General features: G+C 34.0%; 1 protein-coding gene across 1 annotated transcript in view; it reads right to left on the bottom strand.

Moving 5' to 3' along the window:
- The window catches only part of TNKS (tankyrase), a 191,602-nt gene that overhangs the window by 33,976 nt on the left and 134,978 nt on the right, over positions 1–22,648 (bottom strand). Inside the window, exons 10-13 of the mRNA XM_019750527.3 lie at positions 22,507–22,598; positions 22,336–22,414; positions 10,288–10,459; positions 2,294–2,373 (exon numbers count right to left, since the gene is read on the bottom strand). Coding sequence (XP_019606086.2) covers positions 2,294–2,373; positions 10,288–10,459; positions 22,336–22,414; positions 22,507–22,598 — 423 coding nt within the window. The remainder of the gene's footprint in view (positions 1–2,293; positions 2,374–10,287; positions 10,460–22,335; positions 22,415–22,506; positions 22,599–22,648) is intronic.

Raw genomic sequence — 22,648 nt, 5'->3', positions numbered from 1 at the left:
GAAGGGGTAGAATAAAGACTCAAATCCTGTTTTCCTGATTATTAATCTCTTGATCTTTTTGCTACATGGTTGGTTACTTTCATAATTACCGAAATTTAGGGAAGTGACGAGAAGAAAGGCAATGAAAAGAAGAAAAGCCAAAAAGCAGAGAAAACAGTGGCATCTTCCAAGTTATGATGGCAAAGGCTTTCCAAGTATTTGACAATCTTGCTGCCACTCCTGCCACTGTAATGAGCTATTATTTAAAAAATTAAGATCCTGGAGATAGCTGTATCTACTGTTATACTAAGTAGGGGCTTTCACAGTGGTAGGGTAAAAACAGGCAGCATAATTTTTACACGACAGAAGGGAGACTGGGCAGTATAAGGGAGGGCCCACCATTTGATCAACTCTATGTGGAAAAGCACAAGACTCTACGCTCTGAAAAGCCATTGTTATCTGGCAAGGTCAAATACATATCTTTTCATGACAAATCAGTCTGTGGCTATACTAATACATAAATTAGAGAATAAAAAAATAAAATTAAATAGATGTGAGCAAATTAATACATAAACTAAAAGAAAGACTGCAAAAACTGGTAATAAACACCAATGGTGTCTTACACGATTGTAGCTGCTTCCTGCTTCTGCTAATTTTTCTTCTGGTCTTACTTTCTAAATTAATTTTTTTTTTCCCCCCAGAGAATACAGGCAAAATAGGGATGAGGCAGGGAATGAAGAAACAATTGATTTTGCCAGGTTATAAAAATAAAAGCTCATTCTGCTTATTAAACATTTGCTTTTTAATATTTGGAAGTTCTTTATTTATTCTCTATTCAGTTTCACTTTCTTTTTGAATGCCAAAGAATTTTTCACCCTTCCTACCTGCTTTCCATAATTTCAAATATGTTACTCAGCAAACAGCCTTTTCTTCTGGTATATAATTTCTAATACTTTCTAAAGCCTCTAGGGAAAGAAATTTATCAGGCTTGATTCTCACTTAATTTGTGCTTTGCTTTCTTCTGCCACTTCGATTCCATTCATAAAAATATAGTTGACCTTTATTGTGAATAGACTGTTTAGAAAACCTGAAAGCTGCTGTGTATTTGCCGATTACATACAAAACTAATGGAGTAACAAATGTTACTTTATATTAAAAAAAACAAATATTAATTTAATTATAATGGGTACATGTAAGAATTTTAGTGCTGAGATTATCATGCTGTGATACAGAAAAGGCACTCTAGTCACTTTTATATTCAAAGACTTTCTTTTATTAGGATGCATTTCAAGTGATAAAATATTTTTAAGAAAAAATATATAATTTTAGATCTAACAGAACTTTAAAATTTCTCCCCAGTGGCTTATTACAACTGAAATTTACTATTTTTCTTTAAATAACTTAGATGTTAAGATAAGAAGTTGGAAGTGGCCACATATTGAGATAAAAATAAAATTTCTAAGCAATAGAGCTTAGAAAGTGTTTACTGTCATTTTCAACTAGTATATATCATCAAGAGTGCTAAAATTAGTTTACTAAAATTCACAAAAATAGAGTTTGCTTAATAAGAAGTGACATAGTTTTGTTTGTAAAAAATACTGTATGACTGTCAATACCAATACTGCAATTAGCTTTTCTTTAAAAAAAAGAAATATAAACAAAACCTCAAGACTAACCCCCAAACAAAACCGTAAAAACCATACCCCTTTCTGCTATCTTCACCCCTATATGAGTGATTATAGATGGGGAGTCTGTATGTTTTTAAAAAGTACATTCAATATTAGAATATAATTTTTATTTGAAAAACATTAAATCTATAACCATTATTTCTATGCCACAAATAAAACTGATAAAATTTTCTTGGCAAGCGGAGTTACACAGAAAAAAAAATCTATCTTCTGCATATTAATTATTCCAAATGGTTGCAGGATCATAATAAGTTCCTAGAGGAAATGTGAGACTCTCTTGAAAAAGTTCAAGAAACACTGTTTGAAACATTATTATACTATTATCTGGGCTTGAACTAGCTTAGAAATTTATGAATGCAGCCCAAAATAACACTTTAATTAATACAAGTAAAAATAAAAGCGCTTTCACATAACCAGAAGAAAAGCAACTAAAACATGGTTTACTGGATATAAGGCACGGACTAGGAAGTCTGGTATGGTTGAAGGTCTCTCCTGTTTAGGGATCTACTCTGCTCATCCTCTTAGTTATTTGGATTTGAGTAGTTTCACAAGCTTCACAAGCTTAAAATGAATTGGTTAGCAAATGTTCCAGAGTGCTTCTCAAGTCATTAAAAGCACTGACTTACCTTCACAGTTTCCAAGTCTCCAGCTTTAGATGCCTCTAAAAGTCGATAGTCAACATCCGAAGTACGGATAGGTGTACTTTCTGCATTAAAAGGAAGGAAAGATAACTGCTGTTTTTTAGGGAATCATAGAGTAGTTAAAGAGGGAAAATTATGTGGCGAATGCAAAGAGAGATTAAGGGGTCAGATTCTGAAATGTAAGATAAGAGTTTTTTTCCCAATCTTTTTCAGATAAGAAGTAAGTGGTTTCTTACTTCAATCTATAATACGTACATCTTATCCTAAGCCAAATTTAAATAAATCCTAAGACACACAAATCCTTCTCCAACCCTACACTACTCTATCCTTCAAATTTTCTGTTCAAAACTTGGCAAAGGAGAAGGAAGAAACATAAAACCATGAGATCAAGAACATCTTTCAGTGATCTTAGAAAATATAATCAGTGTACAAAAAAAGGCCTACTAAGTAGAGAAATTTGTTTAACTCACATTTATTGAATGGCTTCAGGGAAATGCAATTTAATAAAATGCCTGTATAATTAGGAGGTGTGATACAAATGCTAAGTAGAATATAATTAAATCGAGCTGTTAAGTCTACAAGTAGGAGGCTAATAAACAAGGTATTTTGATTAATCCAGTACAAACAAATAAAAAATTCATTACATATTGGCCCAAGTAAAAAGGTTTCTAATGAAAACAATCCGGACTGTATCATTCAAAGCATGCTCATGGACATTAAGTGTGGCTTTTATAATGCACATGTGTATACACACTCAGATAACACAAAAAAGGTCTGAAGTCCAGGAGACCTGGTTTTAAACTGGGCTCTATGAACTATGATGATGGACAAATCACTTCATAGCTTAGTTTTTGCACCTATAAAGTGAGTGCTGGTTTCCCTTCTCTTTCAGATTTAAGATCGCATTATGTTATGATCAGAGATAACTTTCTTGAGTACACTGTCCAAATGGGACTATCAAGTAATGCTAACCAAAAGGGTTTCAGGTTTCAGAAGAAATACTTTGCCTCTTTCTAGTCTAAAATGCTGGTTAAGGAGAGATGCTTTTACAGAGTAAATTATGAGTACTCTTCAATGGAAGAGAAACTGTATTTAATTTAGTCATCATCATCATAATAACAACAACAACAACAGATAAAATGTTAAGATTAAAGGGAGGAAAGATAAGAGTATTTCATATAGTAGAATACATTTTTGAAACATCTACAATTATTTTTCTTTAAAACGGAGTTTATTACATTTGTTAGTTTGTGAAAGTGTTGAGGAAAGGAATCGGATCTTGCTCCTCTTTATATTCCCTTTAACATGGAGAACATTCAGAAAGCATTTGCTGAAATGACTTCCATGCTATTTTATATTGGGGTCAATGTGTATGTCAAATCATAGCTCTTTCTGTGGTTGCCCTTATTCTGTTCTTTCACGTCTCATTTGCCTCCATTCTAACTGTACATGACATTACACTTATAGGTGTGTATATTATGTCTCTATGACAGTTATTCTGGCAGTTGGTAAAACTCACTGAAACTTTGGATAGCTATAGGTGATATTTTTTATCATTTCAGAATAATAAAATGACAATTGTTTACGTATACAGAATTAGAACTTTGAATATTTTCAGATTTTAGCATTTGAAGGACACAAATTAATATGGTTGAATTTTTTAATTCTAAGAACTATTTGAGATTGGCACACGTCTTGATGCAGACTGATTTGCAAAGGGTATAATTTTACAATCAATCAAAAATTTTCATGCAAATATAAGAATGGTTCTGAGAACTATGACAAATTCTTAGTCCTAGTTAAAGAGTAGAAAGTAAAGAAGTTAAAGACATTGATTAATTACAAGTTATAGAACTTTGCATCCATTATAAATCTCGAACAGGCTTAGAACAGATTCATTTTTAGAAACAATATGAACAAAGTATTAGCTGAAAGGATATGTAAACAGTCCAGGAATTTTGTACAAAGAAATGCACAATTAAAAGAAGGGATATAAAAATGAAGTTAAAAAGGAAACATAGGCAAAAGAAAATGAGCTGATATGCAAAATATTGTATCAGTACAACCTTCATAAGCACAAGGGCTTTTGCAGAGAATGAAATTAAATATGTCACTATGGTCAAAGGCTAGAGATGGGCTTCTAATTTTTTCTTCAATTCTATTCTGGCTCACCAGAATGAAAAAACAAACAAACAAAAAACATGAAGTTTTAAAGGCTGAAAGGCAGTTTGCTATTGTAAAACAAAATCTCCTGTAGATGGGCTGTTATTTAGTATTAGACTCCAGCACCAGCAGTGGGTCTAAAGGCTCATTCCAAGGTGCAAATGTAAAGAGGGATTTCAGTGTTTAATTCAACTTTCACAAGTCCTCAAATTGTTTCCTCTGTAGGATTTGGTAAAAGCAATGCAATGACCATACTAGAATATGCAATCAGAAGAATTCATGTCAATGGGATCTGTTCAAAAGAACTGTCTGTGATGCTAGAAATACTCTTTATTTATGCTGTTCACTACAATAGCCACTAGCCATGTGTGGCTATTCAGTACCTGAAATGTGGTTAGTACAACTGATGAACAATTTTTAAATTTTATTTAATTTTAAGTAAATTTAGCTACATGCAGCTAGTGGCTACCCATTGAGAAAAAAGTCAAATCTTCCAAAACAATGTTTGAAAATGCTGGTTTAGATATTAGCCCCTCATCAGAGGTGTTGTTTGCAAATATCTTCTCCCATTCGGTTGGTTGCCTCTTTGTTTTGTTGATGGTTTCTTTTGTTGTGCAGAAGCTTTTTAGTTTGATAGTCCCATTCATTTCCTTTTGCATTTACTTCCCTTGCCCTTGGAGTCAAATTCATAAAATATTCTCTAAAACCAAGGTCCGTAAGTTTAGTACCTATATTTTCTCCTATGCAATTTATTGTTTCAGGTCTTACATTTAGGTCCCTGTTCCATTTTGATTGAATTTTGGTATATGGTGACAGAGAGCAGTCTAGTTTTATTATTTTGCATGTGGCTTTCCAATTTTCCCAGCACCATCTATTGAAGATGTTTTCTTTTCGTCATTATATGTTTTTGGTTCCTTTGTTGAAAATTATCTGCCCACATATATGTAGGTTTATTTCTGGGTTCTCAATTCTGTTCCATTGCTCTGTGTGTCTGTTTTTCTGCTAGTACCATGCTGTGTTGATTATTGTCGCTTTGTGGTATGATTTTTAGTCAGGGAGTGTGATACCCCCGGCCTTTTCTTTCCCCCGGATTGCTTTGGCTTTTCAGGGGCTTTTGTGATTCCATACAAATCTGATGATTTTTTAGTTCTGTTTCTTTTAAAAATGCTATTGGGATTTTGGTGGAGACTGCATTAAATTTGTATATTGCTTTGGGTACTATGGCCTTTTAAACTATGTTGATGCTTCCAATCCATGAACATAGAATATTGTGAGGGACCAAGCCAAGCAGTGTGTCCTCTAGCTCTGAAGTCGCCACTCCATTGTCTCCTGGCCTCCATTGTTTCTGAGAGGAAGTTAAGCGTAATTCTTATTGTGGTGCCCTGGTATGTAGTGGACGATCTTTCCCTGGCTGAATTTAAGAATATCTTTCCATTTCTTTGTGTCTTCTTCAATTTCTTTTAATAACGTCTTGCAGTTTTCAGTGTATAGGTTCTTCATATTCTTTGTTAAGTTTATTCCCAGGTATTTTATTCTTTTTGTTGTAATTGCAAAAGGAATTGTTTTGTTCATTTCTTTTTCTGAAATTTCATTGTTAGTATATAGGAATGCAATGGATTTTTATGCATTGATTTTGTACTCTGCAACTTTACTATTACTTGTTTATTGTTTCTAATAGTTTTTTTGGTGGAATCTCCATCAAACTCAACAATAAAAAAATCCAATTAAAAAAATGAGCAGAAGACCTGAACAGACACCTCTCCCAAGGTGTCATCCCAACAGACACCTCTCCACATACAAATAGCCAACAGATATATGAAAAGATGCTCAACTTCACTAGCTATTAGGGAAATGCAAATCAAAACCACAATGAGATACCACCTTACAGTTGTTAGAATGGCTATTACCAATAAGACAAGTAATAGCAAGTGTCGGAGAGGCTGTGGAGAAAAAAGAACTCTCATACACTGCTGGTGGGAATGTAAATTGGTTACAGCCACAATGGAAAACAGTGTGGAGGTTTTTAATAAATTAAGAATAGAATTACCATATGACGCAGCAATCCCTCTTCTGGATATCTACCTAAATAATCTGAAAACATTTATCTGTAAAGACGTATGTACTCTGATATTCACTGTAGCATTATTCATATTGGCCAAGACATGAGAACAATCAGTATTCTTCGGTAGATAATTAGATAAAGATGTGGTAATGATGTACACTGGAATTATTACTCAGCCATAAGAAAAGATGAAATAGTGCGATTTGCGACAACATGGATGGATCTTGAGATTATCATGCTGAGTGGAATAAGTCAGACAGAAAAAGTCGAGAACCATATGATTTCACTCATGTGGGATATAAAACTGAAAGCAACAAATGAACAAGACAAACAAACAATCAAAAATTCATAGACACAAACAATAGTTTAGTGGTTACCAGAAAGTAAGGGGAGAGGCGATGGTAGAAGAGGGTAAAGGGGGTCAAATATATGGTGTTGGAAGGAGAATTGACTCTGGATGGTGAACACACAATGCAATATACACATGATGTATTATAGAAATGCACACTTGAAACCTATATAATTTTATTAACTAATGTCATTTCAATAAATTTAATTTAAAAAATGCTGGTTTATAACAAAATGCTTATTTTTTTTACTCTGACATTACTTTTCACATAAATATCGTTAGAAGTTTACAATTATAACTTTATTATTTAAGTTGGCAACTACAGATTTCGGACCTAAAAGTGAAGATTTCTAAAAATGACTCTCAAACCCGGCATCATAACAGGTATACTTAAATGAATCTTTAAAATGTTTCCCAGAACAGAACCCCAACAACTTATTATGCATCCTATATGACTGATGCATACTTTAAGCAGTCATTACAGATATAACCTGGAATTGGATTAATGTAGGTATAATTGCGACGTTCAGCTAGTTCATGGTTAAGAGACTATAGATATACAAGTTTCTTGTAGAAATATCAGTTTAAAAAATTATATCCTCTTCCAAACAAGAAATAATTCCTATTTTTGAAAACCTTCCTAAGGATAAGATTTTAACATATAATTGTATTATTTCTATTATCTTTGCAGATCAACAAAGAATATGAAGAATTAAACTAAAAAGTTCTGGCATGTACTAAATTACCTATATAATGTTTTATCTTGCAAATAAATTTTTAAGAAGAATTATCAAAATTATTTCAGGTATGAGTCAGTATTTAATTTTATGGTTTATCAGGAGTCATATATTCTAACTGCATTCAATTAGCAGACACTTTAAAAAGAAATAATGGATCTAATCTGCTTAATTTATTCAATCCTTTCCTCCCTATTTTGTAAATTATATTTAAAAATTACGCATAGTATTGTTAGAAAGTTTGTTGTAATAGCTATATGTTTGCCTGATTTATGGTTACACCTTATAGAGCCTCGCTTAAAATTCAGTATTAAATTGTTCTTACCATGTTTCCCCCAAAATAAGACCTAACTGGAAAATAAGCCCTAGCATGATTTTCCAGGATGACATCCCCTGAACATAAGCCCTAATGTGTCTTTTGGAGCGAAAATTAATATAAGACCCAGTCTTATTTTCGGGGAAACATGGTAGTAAAAAGTTTAAGAGGAAAATTTAGGATACTTTAACAAAAATCACACCTTTTAGAAATTATAAGAATTTATTGAGAAGGCAAAAACATCTCCTAGTCAAAGAAAAACTATCTTCTTTAAGCAAATGTTCCATCGCCCTGTAGAAACAGGAAGTTAAATAAGTCCTGTTTTTCACAGTTCAAGCTTGAAATCCTATAATAGGAAATTCCATTCCTTCAGACAGATCTTATTTGTTTTTATAGTGAAGATGGCCGTCATGTCTTACTTCATTCCATTGTCTAAAGATCACCATCTAAGACTAAAGAGAATGATCACTGCCCAAGGATGAACTAGCATGAGGAAAATAAATCCTAATAACAGGTTTCACAATGTGGCACGGTGTTACTTTTATGAGGCTGGTTAGCTCTGATTCAGCTCTAGTAATACATATCGTGATCTCTGTAAGTCTGAAAAGGTCCCTTATTTCAGTGTATAGTAGTGATTCTCAACTGGGCTGTACTTTTTGGAGGTCCTTCAGAAATTTGTGGGGTTGATTTTGTCTTCTAGTGTAGTCACGCTCAAGTAATTATTATTATAATAATTATAAATTATTTTATTGTAACTTACTGTCATTTCCCCTTTATATTATAGTTAGGACATTTAATATAGATTTTTTGGAAGGCATCTATATAGTTAGATCATATTATTTATGGACTCATTTTTAGACAGTAAAGGGAATGTCATAAAATATTCATAATAAAAAGAGGGCACTGTGCTTGATGGAGTAAAGAACTACTGGACTATAGGTAGGAAAAAGAACTAGGACTGCTCATTTCTAGTCTGTCGCCTTCTCCATGTTACTCTTCCAGTTTGTTATGTCATTCTGGAGCAGATATAATCCACAAACAAAATTAAAGAAAGATGAGTCAGTTGTATTAAATTTCTTTTGTATCAAGTTCATCACTTTTCAGTGGACTGTGTTATTTTGTCTAATTTTTAGGCTTTGGAAACTAGTGTTTATTTTTGTATCAGTTTTATGCTTAATCTTCCTCAATAAATTAAGTATCTAGCACTGTACCACTTAGCCAGATTTTTATAATTATAGCCACACCAGGAAAAGACAAGGTAATTTCATAAAAGTGCAATGAAGAATTACAAAACACAGGTCAGAATATAACACATGTAAGGACATTTAGGTAAAGATCATTACCGTGAGTGATTTGTAATTTTCTCTATTTTTTTTTTTTTTTTTTTTTTTACTTTATTGGGGAACAGTGTGTACTTTCAGGACTTTTTTTCCAAGTCAGGTTGTTGTCCTTTCAATCTTAGTTGTGGAGGATACTATTCAGTTTCAAGTTGTTGTACTATTGGAGGGTACTATTCACTTTCAGTCTTAGTTGTGGAGGGCGCAGCTCAGCTCCAGGTCCAGTTGCCATTTTCTAGTTGCAGGCACAGCCCACCATCCCTTGCAGGAGTCTAACCGGCAACCTTGTGGTTGAGAGGACGCACTCCAACCAACTGAGCCATCTGGGAGCTCAGCGGCAGCTCAGCTCAAGGTGCCGTGTTCAATCTTAGTTGCAGGGGGCGCTGCCCACAATCCCTTGCGGGACTCGAGGAACTGAACTGGCAACCTTGTGGTTGAGAGCTCACGCTTCAACCAACTGAGCCATCTGGGAGGCAGCTCAGCTCAAGGTGCTGTGTTCAATCTTAGTTGTAGGGGCCAGAGCCCACCATTCCTTGCGGGAGTCGAGGAATTGAACTGGCAACCTTGTGGTTGAAAGCTCACTGGCCCATGTGGGAATCGAACCGGCAGCCTTCGGAGTTAGGAGCATGGGGCTCCAACCACTTGAGCCACTGGGCCGGCCCTGTAATTTTCTCTATTTGATAGATTATAGAACTACCATAATTCCACACTGTTTATATGAGTTTTAACTAACCTTTGATTATAATATGAGTCAGGTTTTTAACTAAAAACTAAAAAAAAAATTAAAGATAATATTTGCTTTCTTCTCATGACATCTACGTCACCTCATGAAAAAGGCTAATTAATGGACAGGGCCCCGGTCTAAACTACAAGCAAGGAAAGGCAGGAAAAATATTCAAACAATAATGAAAAAAGATTCCAAGAGCTACTTAAAACAAGAGGCACAAAGTTTGTGCATACCAGTGGACAGTGGAAGAGAAAGAAGAGAATGCAATAATGATCTATTTTAACTCACCACTCAGAATCTGCTGCACTGCTTCGCTTCCCATCTGCGCCGCTGTAAAGCCTTGTAAGGAGATGATGGAGGGATCCGAGCCATAACTCAGCAGGAGGCGGCAAGTCTGCAGGTGACCAGCTAGGGCAGCTCTATGCAAAGCAGTCTGACCAAGAGTGTCTAGTGCATTCATCTGAAAAATCATTAGGTGGGCACATAGTATTGAGCATCAATTTTGGTTCCCTTTTATACCCAAGCAAATGAATTCCAGTGAGAAAAATGAATTCTCAAAGCTTTTTGAAAATGCCACAGATTATTCATGAACTTTTTTGCTCACTGGTTCTAAAGGATATCTTCTTCTTAAGTTACTCTTCTCTGACCACCTTATTGAAAATTACAACGTATCTATCCTTCCCTGAATGATTGTCTTCCTGTTCGTCCTCCACTTCCTGCCACTCCCCTTGGCAACTGGAATGTAAGGTCTCTAAGCACCGGCACTTCGTCTGATATCCACTGCCTATCACATCAAAGATGTACATTACTTTTGGATGAATGGATTTTACTGTACTTGTTCTCAGAATACAAAGACAACAGAATAGGTAAGCAAAGATAGTTAAACTAGTTCAGTACATTTCTAATTTTAGTAAATAAGTATAATTGAATTACAAACACATTTAACCAAAAGAATGACTTGAAGATTCAAATGTTCCACTTTTTAAAACTTTGAAGAGTTATAAAGAATAATAATTTAGCTAGTTTTAAGACTATTTAAGACAACATTAAACTTTGAGATCATGTTCGAATTTGATCAAACCTAACTTGTTTGGTTTTCCAGGATGCCCCAGTAAATACCTCCTACTCCAGTCAGACCAAAGTCCATATTCATTGTACACCATTTCTTTCAGAGGCTTTCTTTCTGCCTTTCTAGATTATGAGATCCAGTGCAAGTCCCTCCTTTGTCTAAGAAGCCTTCCTTGATTACTTGAAGTCTCGATAATTACTTCCTTTCTGAACACCTATGTCAATTCACCATTACCCAAATTATTAACACTAGGATAGTTTTTGTTTAGCAAGTAAAACTAAGATTGAGAAAACACTGTATGATACAGGTTTTCTGGGTCCTCTAGACAGTTCCTGTTAATGGTACATAATAAATTCTCAAATATACGCTGGTTGGTTATTTGAAACATTTGTGCACACCCACAATGCAAGAGTAAGAAAAATAAAGGATTTAAGACACGTGATCTCCCTGTCTCCAGTCTTTCATTGTGACCAGTAAAGCTGTAACACTTGTTTAGGCCAGAGCTCATCTAAGTTTTTACTGGTGTTTCACAAAATACACCATGAAATACTAACATATTTAATTATATCACCTCTGTCATCAGGAAAATGACCTTTTAAACACAGACAACATAAAAGCATAGCCATTAGCATGTACTGATGGAAAACACAAGCTGCCAAACTAAACTTCTTGAATTTTTCTTTGTTATTTTTTTTCACCACAGGAGAAAAACCTAAAATTGAGAATATTTTAATCATTAACATTTTTCTGGAAACTGGATAAGAAACCCACTAAATTATTCAATTATAGTGATGGAAATCTTCAAAGCAGCCTGATGAATCTTGGGAACATGGTTTGAAAACTACTATTCTAAAATACAGATCTTACCAAGTTATTCCTCAGCACAAACTTAGTGATTCTTCAATCCCTGCAAATAAACTTGAGCAAATCCCTTAGCATGTCATTTAAGACAAGCCATAATTTGATTTTATACCACCTTCCTTTCTACTATATTTTTTCATTACAATCTGATGTGCTCCAGCTTTATTAGATTACACGGGAGTCCCACTTTATGAAGATGTTAGTTTCCAAAGACATTGCAAAAGGTAAAATATGCCTTTGGTTGAGATCATCCTTGAAAACACCTTAGCAATGCAATGGTAGAGACAGATGTCAAGTTTCTTTGTTAATCCAACACCAGCCAGTTTTACCTCGTGTCTGAGCAGACTGACTAAGCAGCAGATAAAGTGCATAAAGTATTTTTAAACACTAAAGACACACTATGTGTAAGAAGAGGTTCTCTCTATAAATATGTATGGGGGAATTGAGTGCAATATAGAAAATAGAAGATTTACTTCCATCACTCACTCTGGCACATGCACTCATGGAGTGAAATACTGGGCAAAAGTCACCACTAACTAAAGTTATTTAACATTTCTTGTTCCTCTCCCCCTGTTTTGGAAGGGGTGGTCCTGAGTGCAACTCCACTGTGTACGCTGCATTCTAATTTCTCTATCGTGCTGTTCTTTATCGCACATTTCTTCCCCTTGTGTATACCTGTCAAAATCAGAACTAAGTTTTTTATCTCCTAAGAAGTCTCATAAGGAAGGGATGTAACTAACATTTACTAAGCACTTACTAACATTAAGGTCTGTGTTAGATGCTATTTGTAAATTATAAGCTATTTAAAAGCAATGACTATGACAATCTTAAATATAACTTTTCCCTCTACCCTTATTCTCCCCCTCCCCAAGAAAAAAACAGTATCTAGGACATAGCGGGAGCTCCATAAATGTCTTCTGAATGAATGAAAAATAGAAAACTGTATAAACAGTTACTAGAATTAATGAATTAATAAATGTATAAAAGGAACTTTTTTTGCTAAAAAAATTGCAATAGTTTGATGAGGACTGATTGATAACCCTAGGAAACTAAAAACTTGATCATATACTGAAGCTTTACGTCCTCATCCCTACATTTTTATATATATATATAAGGCATTTTACTCATTTCTGTAGATAGTATTATATTCTAGCATTTTAGGAAGCTAAACTTTCTTAAAGTACAAGACAGGGCAATGTAACACAAAATTCTTTGCTTTAATAAATGTATATATTTTTTATTATGAAAGAACACTAATTCTTCCCTCAAACTCTAAATGGTATCATAGCAAAAAAAGATTATCTATGGAGTGCTTTATCAGAAAACAAAAACTGAAGCAGTACAAGCACTCATTCTATGGAAACAAGTAGAATAACAAAACTAGAACAATTTGGTGACACTCTGTAAAACCCACTTAGAATAAACCACAATGGATGACAGCGTAAATATGAAACAGACATTCTATATGGGTTTTTGTGAGGAAGAATTATTGTTCACTATAAGCAAGTGTCATAAATGTCTCAGCTCCTCTCATCTTAGGACTCCAGGCTTGTCCCTCTGTGGTCTAAAGATGACTGTGGCAGCTCCATGTCATTTCACCAGGGCCAAAAGTATTATACATCTATTTTAAAAGAGAAGGAACTTTTCCCAGCAGACTTCTCCTTATGGCTGGGGCCAGAAATGTTTCCTGAATCAGTATCTACATCAATCACTAGCAAGGAAAATGAGACTACCAGAATTGTTTTCAGACCCGGCCTTCTAGAAGCTCCCATACCCGAACAAAACAAGAGTTGGCAAGCTATAATCCGTGAGTCAATCCAACCAGCTGACTATTTTGTACTGCCTGCAAGCTAAGAATGGTTTTCATTTTTCAATAATTATATTTTAAATGGCTATATGAGTACCTATATAAAATCCTTGATTTATCTCTTGGCCCATAAAGCCTAAAATATTTGCTATCTGGACTTTTAAGAAAATGCTTGCTGACGCCTGTTCTGAAGCAAGGAAGAAAGGGAAAAATGATTACTGGATGGAAAATCAACTATCTACTAGAGTCATTATAAATCTTTAAATTGATTCAAAATTGAAAAAAAAGTTAAGGTTCCTAACTTCCTCTTATATTCAACTTTATCAATGCCCATAATGCTCTACTTTTGTTTATTCTTTAATCAGTCATGGGATACAATGAGGGCTCTCTAAGAAGTGGACAACCTAATTTTTTCCTCCATATATTTGAAGTGGTTCAAGGCACAGAAGTGCAAAACGTGTAGGCCTTGTAAAGTGATACATTTGTTTTTAGAGGGCAGCAGTAACTATTACCTTGTTTCCCCGAAAGTAAGACCGGGGTCTTATATTAATTTTTGCTCCAAAACACGCATTAGGGCTTATGTTCAGGGGTTGTCATCCTGAAAAATCATGCAAAGGCTTATTTCTCCATTTTGGGGGAAGCATGGTGTATTTTTACATGACTACAGATCAATCCCAATTCCCTGACTTATTTTTTAATGGGTAATCTGGAAGGATTTGCATTACTGCTCTAATTCAGTTTCACAGTGAAGAAGGGTGATATTTTGGAGTTAGTGTAATTTTAGTTCATTGGGATCCCAGAGAATTATAGGGAACTCTAATTGCTTAAAGGAGGTTCTCATAAGTTTGGATTTACTACTCTAATCTCTATCATTCTATAAATTAGATAAATTGCAAATGATAGTAACTTACTGTATTGATGGAGAAATACAGAAGGAGATTAAATAACCTGTGCATGTCGTCCAAAATATCAATACTGGAAGCCCTGAAAAAAAGGGCCAACTAATATATAGAACAGAGCCCATGACCTGGAAGATCTCTGAGACAACACTGTTTTTTGTATTCCTAGCTTTGACAATTTTGACTCACACATTGACAATTCTTCACTCAGGCAAAAAACTTAGGCTTAGTAACATTTAACAAAAACAAAGAAATGCAGTCTAGTATTATACATATAATTAAGTGCCTCAATGGTAATCAAACTGAGCTATCAAATAAATGGGACTGCCGCTCACAAGGATTCTTTTAGGAACTTTTAAATTCCTAAAACTATACATATATGTATATATACATGTATTGCTGTCCATAAGTTTTGTGTTTTCAACCTAAAATATACATTTGACAGATATATTTTATATATTATCACTATTAATTTATTCTTCATATTTTAAAGAGATACAACTTTAATTCTTAATAATGTATTATTTGGAACTACCAAAATACATACTTACTGAAGAAATCTGGGAATATTAAGTCAATTTTTCTGATCAAGTGTTTTTTTAGACCCAGTCCTATTTTCCTCTATCATAATCTTCAACACAAGGATATGACAGAGAATATCATCAAAGATGCTTACCATTCAGCATTGAGGAGGAGATTTTCCCTCAAGTACAGAAACTGCCTCAAATAAGAAAAATGCTACATTTAATGTATTATACCTCAACTGTGATAATTAAATGGTTGGAAATGGCCTGAGATATATATTCAGAAGGTGTCAGAAGAATAACAGATGTCTAGCAGTTTTGGAAACAAAACATATTTCACTTTTTTCCCTTTTATCTAGAGATAGCAAGCTGAGGTATGTATTAATCGAGTAGTAATAGCGATTTTCCTAGAGGATAACAGGATAAATGATACAAATACATAATGGCCTTTGGCTTAAAATATACAGAACATAAAATTATGATTTGAACATGCCAGAAGAGTTCTGGAAATCAGCAAGCAGACTCTAAGGAAATGGTGAAGGGGAATCTTTCAATATTTTAATCAGTGTGAATACTGGCGTCTCAAAGAGCTAACCTTGAGGCTGAGTTCATCTGTCTCCTAAACTTAAAGCTATCAGTGTCCATATCACTCATTTGGTAATTAATCATGAACTGTTCTGTGATGAATTAATCATGACTATTTCTGTAATTAAGCATTTATTAACTCACATTATAATTTTACTTTAACATATATCTCAATCTTAACCTGATTTTAAGTAATCTGAGAGTTGAAACTAGTCTCTGTATTCCTTTAGCTAGTGATAATGTGTTTTTTCCCCCAAATCAAAACACCTTGAAAGTGAAAGTGAACTATTAGACAACTATTAGATTTTAAGTCCTTTAAGAGAAAAATTTTGATCAAATTCAAATTTCATATATACCCCATAGTAACAAGTACAATGCCTTGTATTGGAAATGGTTGGTAAATAAATGGGGCACAAAAATAAATCAGTAAGTTCTGATGATAAAGAATACTGTTTTCAACATACTATTCTGTATACTAATCAAACATTAGAGATTATGAAAATAGTCTCACCAAAAACCATGCATTCTTCTTTCCCTAGATATTTGGGGAAAAAAACGTTACACGCCAGTGTTGATAAAATTTTTTAATATTGAAAGTCACTGATTCACTTTATCTGTAATAAACTATAATTTAATTTTATCCTAAAGTTTTTACAAATATTTATAGGCCATCATTAACCATAGTGGGATGCACATAGTTCGAGTACCTCCTGTGAGGAATGAAATAAGACAAAATGACAACAAATTTAATTCTTACCTAGAATTCTGATACAGTAATCAGTATTTTACTTTAAAAGGTTTTGAATCCTTTAATGTGTTGTGAACCCACAACAGAATACAGAATTTATCTAAGAAGTTAAATTCAATACAATTTGAGAGACACATGAAACTAACTAGATTAATGTTTACTAGGTGAACTTCAGTGTATTACTTTTTGTAAACCTTCAAAATTCACGTGGAATTTTAAAAGAAACAATCAAGTTCTCAGCTAAGTGGTATATATAAATATTATAGTGGTACATAATTTCTCTGCTTTATTATGGGGTACTTAGCTTTTCACGTGCCCTAACTGCCTGAGAAATAAGTCAGTGAGCACAGCTGATTAGATAGAGGGGCCAATCCAATGACTGTGCTGAACAAACTGACGTCTCATTCACGTTCTCCTTTTCTCGTCCGAGACTTGAGAGAGATGGTAGCTGCAGGTGGCCTATTTCTAAGCCAAAAACATGTAAAGTAGGGGCCGCAAAGACCATAGCTATGCCATAGAGAACTAAACAGAAAAATACAGTCTATAAAAAAAAGAATGAAACAGATGAGCAAAGACTGACAGAGGAAAGAAATTCATGCAACTGCAGAAAAAGAGACAGATACAGAGAGACTGGCAGCCAAAGCACCCAACAGTTCGCAAATTCCTTGTTGTAGGCTTTTGCAGATTAGCCATATGGTTATCTCAAAAAAGTAATAAGCATATTTTCATAAGTATAAACTGGATTTCCATTTGTGCTTAATCTAGATTTAATTGATCTGTTACTGGTAACTAAATTTCTCTGAGACACTGGTCCCTTTGGTCTTTATTTTGATATATTCAAACCTCAGACATTATTTAAACTATAAAAGATAGTTTGAATCTCTGGTTTTAATAGCAGTTTAACACCTTTGTGCTAACGGAATCTGCTTAGCAATCCAGCTCTAGAAAGCATTAATAAAATCCTTATAATGAGTTAACACATTTCCCCAAAGTGAGCAAAGACTCTTGATCACTTCTCAATGTGAGAAATTAAGCCCATTTAATGCCAATTACTATCAAAACAATTTCTTCTTACATACAATATAAATTTAATTAAGACATATGAACAATCAAAATAAATTTCATGTTCTACACATTTAACAGATGCTAATGACAAAATAGCAATGCTTTTATGTATGAAAAAAAGCACCTCTGAATGAAATCTTTTGTTTTTAGGTATTAGTAATACCATATGCAATTGGGGCTCAAGTTCTACCTAATAATGAATGATAGCAGAGAAGGCAGTAGAAATAGAATGCAGAATGCCAGGGTAGACCAAAAATAATAAAGAAAACAACTCCCGTACGAAGGATAAAGTCTTCATGTCTCTCCCTTTAAGGCTTTATAGTAATCTTGCAAAGCAGGGGGTTGGTAGAGAAAATTATTAATTTTTTTTTAAGATATAGGTTTACTCCTATAAAAGTGGATTTCTCACATTAGTTAGTTAATACCTCCATTTTCTTATAACCCTCCTTTCCTCACTGGCTTTTTGTTTTCTATCCTTTTGCTGAATATTGCCTGCTTGCCCCTCTGGATATCCATCTTCCACCCTGCTCTGTTTCCTAGGAAAACCATTTATGTGGATCACATCAGTGCGCTCTTGTGGTCTCTAACCTTTTGTTGTATTTGGCCAATGAGAAGCAATGGCAGGAGACTGGTGGGAAGCAGGAGAGTGATGGGTAGGGTCAAAAGCTACAGATGCTGTCAGATGACCTTCTCCATCTAGCTCTAACCTCTTCTGGTTCCAGTGACCTCGCCCTTTCCTTGTCCCTTTAGGCTTAGGGATGATAACATCTCCCCACTTGCTGCTAATGCTGCTACCTCACCCCTTCTTGATTTCCTTAAGCCTTACCCACACCTTTGTATATAATTCCTTTATTAAACTTTCCTCAATTACCCACTTTGAGTATGCTGTTTATTGCCAAGACCCTACTAATACAATTCTCTACTTAGATTATCTTTGGAACGCCTCCTTCCAAAGCTACCAAAGCCATTATAGGAAAATTGCCAAATTAAATGGCATTGTCTCTCTTGGTTTCTCTCTGCAGCACTGATCACCTGTTCTTTCTTTATAATCCTACTGCACTCAATAGACACTGTGAAGACTTTTTGGTTTCCTCTTCCCGTTACTGCTCTATGAATACGGATGGGTAATCCTCAGAGGTTCTTAACTCTCAACTTATCTCTTCATATTTTCTCTACCAGGAACCCTACTCCATCCCACAACATATGATCACTATGTCGATGGCTTCCCAATAGATCTTTCTAATCCTAAACTCTCTTTTACTTATACTCTAGTGCTGTATTTCCAACCACTAATTTTATCTAAATGTTCCTCTATCATGTCAACTCCAAGTACAAAGTCATAATCACAGCATAGGAAAATAGTATTTCTCTCTAGCCTTCTTTCTTCCATTAATTGTACCACCATTTTCTAAGTTCATTCTAACACTCAATTCATTTCCCAGTACTATAATTATTCCTTCTTAAGTGGCTTTCACCTTTCTCTTCCTTCTTCATGACTGATGTTGCTAAATTAGTTCAGGATTAGCTTCAAATTTGGTAATCGTATTAATGTCCAAACCGGTATCTCCCACAGTACCGAGCACACAGTCTTGATCATTTTGCATCTCAGTATTTGCTGAGTTAGTGGATCAAGACAAGTTATAAAGGGATTAGATGTATGTTTTATATAAAAAGATAATTAAGGGAAATATGTCGTATATAAGTTTGAAAAAACAAATACGGAAAAGAAATACAATGCTCATACTTACTAGTAATCAAAGTATTGCTTGTATGCCAGGTATTAATTACACTCCATATATATATACGTAAGCTCATTTAATTAAAAAAAGAAAAACTTGTAGGGGAGGTATTAATTAATACTCACATATCACCACGGAGTAAACAGTTTCAGGGAATTAAGTCCAAGGTCACACAACCATAAAAGTGGAGGATTCTAAACTGAAAAAAGTATGCCTGTCTATGTTTAAATTAATATGCTTAATTTAACACATACAATGAACCTGAATTTTGTATTTTCTTTTGCTTTGAGCAAAAGAATGTTTTGGCTTATATAAATTTTACTAAGTTCTATCTAAGGAAGACAAATTAATTACTGGTATTAGATCTCCCTACCAAATTCTCTGCCTTTTCTCACTTAACAGCTTTAGGTTGAAAACTGGACTTATCATGAAGAAAAGAAGGCAGCATGATGGGAGAAGCAGCGTAAGAGGGCTGAACCCTAACTCAACACTGGTGCTGCTTGTTCTGAAGATGTTTTTAGAATCAAACGGGAAACCATGAATTGCCTGAAAATCAAATTGAAACCATGAGTTCCCCAGAAAGAACACTAAGCAAGGAAACACTGGGGCCCACAGTAGCTAAGTTGGGCTTTTACTAACGCATTAGTCAACAGCTAAACCAGCCCTGAGCGAGAGCAACCTGCCTTGGAAGCAGGGAACAGGTGAATGGGAGGATAGCAGTTGGTATCTATTGGTTCATAACTCTGATTAAATAGGATTACTCTCCCCCCCATTTTAATGTGCTTAGTAGCAGGTGTTTTCAATTTATTTATTGGAAGGACTAGGGAAGATACACTAGTTTAAAAGTCATTTTTACATCACTGGCAGGGTGTTTAAAATTATACATGCCCCACTGATGACCTGAGACATTATTGATGAGGATGTATCGTGGACGTGAAGGGCATACAAAGATTGAGAACCACAGACCTTGAGTAATGGTGACTAGGATAGGTTATAAAACAATTTTTCACTGAATCTTCATGAAATAAAATGACTCATGGGAGACAACAAATAGATATTTTCCCAAAATGAAGAGCATCATTCATGGTTTCTCAAGAACATTATAAATGCCATTAAGATATTTTAAAAAATATGTCAATGATAAATACAGGATGCTCTAAGTGTAGCAGAAAGCCCTCATAGCTTAGCATTTTCTGCTTGAAAAGCAACAAGACATTATTTATGTAACAATGTCGTATGGTACCCTCAAAACAGGTACTAAACCTGTAGAATTCCATTCCCTTGCATTCCAGGTCATACTATTTTTTAAATTAAAAATACCAATTCCTTTTAAAGCAAGGATATCTAAATTTTTGGATCATGTACCTTATGAATAAAAAATGTTTTAAGAACACTTTCAATATACATGTGTGCTCATTTGTTAATTATAACCAATCAGTGCTATACTAATATAAGTATATGTAAAACTTATACAAAAAGAGAAATTACAAAGGATGGGAAAGAGATTAAACAATTAAAATTTTAAAAATATTTTAATTACTAATGATACAATTACTTTTGGCTCAATTAAAAAAAAACCCTGAAAAATCTTATAAAGACCTGTGATGTAGATTTGAGGATCTGATTCTAAGTTCATTTTCAATAGTTGGTCTCACTGGCTAAAAAGATTTCACACAGATATGTAGAGCCACTGGAAAAAGTGCATTATTAGCAATGCCTACTAAATCACATTGCTTATTTTTAATGTAATTTACTAATTATGCTAAAGTTTAAGTTTAAATTCTGGTAGTAAGGTTATGTCTTTCTTAATGTTCTTGAAAACTTAAGAGGAGGTGCTGCATAAAATGTTTTTGATAGCTTAAAAAAACCACCTACACACAAATTAAGAAAGACTTTTAAAACAGGTCAGAAAATTCTGTTTTCAAGTTTTTTAATTATGTGGATCTGGGTGATATACCTCCACCATTTTTTGGCAACAAAATAAAAAAATAGACATTTTCTAATAATCTACTTTTAAAATGTCATCTTCATTTTTAAAAGTTTCTTTAAAAAAAACCAGTTACTTTCTTATTCACTCTAAAATATGTAACTTTTACCTTTAAAATTCTGATTATTTTGTTTAAAAAAGTACCTACATACAAGTAATAGTCATTTGTCAACAAAGAACTATCAGCAAATTTTGAACTCTTATTTTCATTAAAAAAAAAAAGCACAACTAAGTATGACAATTCCTGAAAATACTAATTCATGAAAGAGCCAGATAACCTCTTTATACTATAAGATTGTCATGATCATTCCCTCTGCTTATCAACAATGATATTTACAAAGGTTCAGCTGTTTAGGATAATGTTCATAAATCTACTCATGTGGACACATGTAAAGTGCAGTATGTCACAACATGCTGAAAGTGAACAGCCGAGTGCGTGTGTCACTGTCAGTCCCTCCATATTCAAACTCCATTCTTCCTCAGGAAACACTTCAGACTCAGGCTGACACAGGGACCTGATGAGGTGCCAGTATCAATCTGAGTAGTAAATGTTAATAGATCTTAATTTCTTTTTTCTTAAATGAATATTACTATTTTCACAAATTAAAATTCCTTACTGTTGAGGTTATTTGAGAAAATTATTATAATTACCAGTTTGAAGGAATACAGATGTTATTTAAAATAAGTAGTGATATTTTGATTATCATGTAAATTATTTTCTGATAACCCATCACTGATGTTGACTATCAAAATATATCCATTCCAGTATTAATGTAAAATAATGTAAAGGTAAAATGTATTTCAAATGACAAGACTGTAGCTACATTTTATTGCTTTACAGAAGAACATCAGTAAAGTACAATAAAACACAGGTAATTATTAGTAATAAGATTTAAACCAGCTTTAAAGGAGAACTGATGAATTCAAATACATGCCAACAGTTCTTTATAAAATTACTTTTCTCTTTGATTTTCCTGAAGAAATTAACAGTCTTCAGAGCAGCTCGCTACTCCGTGCCAAGTCCGGCACTCGCTTCCAGGTGTGTGCCTTACCTTTGCTCCGTGCTTATGCAGAACTTCCATGACATCATTGTGAGCTCTTTCTGCTGCAACGTGCAGAGGAGTCATGAAACTATAGAGAGGAGGAAAGGAAAAGGTAATTTCCTAACGTTTATTACATTTTCCCTTTAAGAATTAAACAACTCCTTCTATAATTATACTTACTCTTTGTTTTTTTCATTAACATTTGCTCCTTTTCTAAGTAACAATTCTGTCACTTGTTTTCGTTTGGGATGCAGGGAGGCCACAGCACAATGCTGTAAAGTAAATAAAAATAAGTTAAAATAAACTATTTAAAGTAGATTTC

The sequence above is a fragment of the Rhinolophus sinicus genome, chromosome 16, assembly GCF_057876585.1.
Source record: "Rhinolophus sinicus isolate RSI-liver-muscle chromosome 16, RSI-T2T, whole genome shotgun sequence".
Taxonomy (NCBI): domain Eukaryota; kingdom Metazoa; phylum Chordata; class Mammalia; order Chiroptera; family Rhinolophidae; genus Rhinolophus; species Rhinolophus sinicus.
Note: the sequence above shows the minus strand (reverse complement) of the source record. Positions and strands in the feature narration are given on the sequence as shown.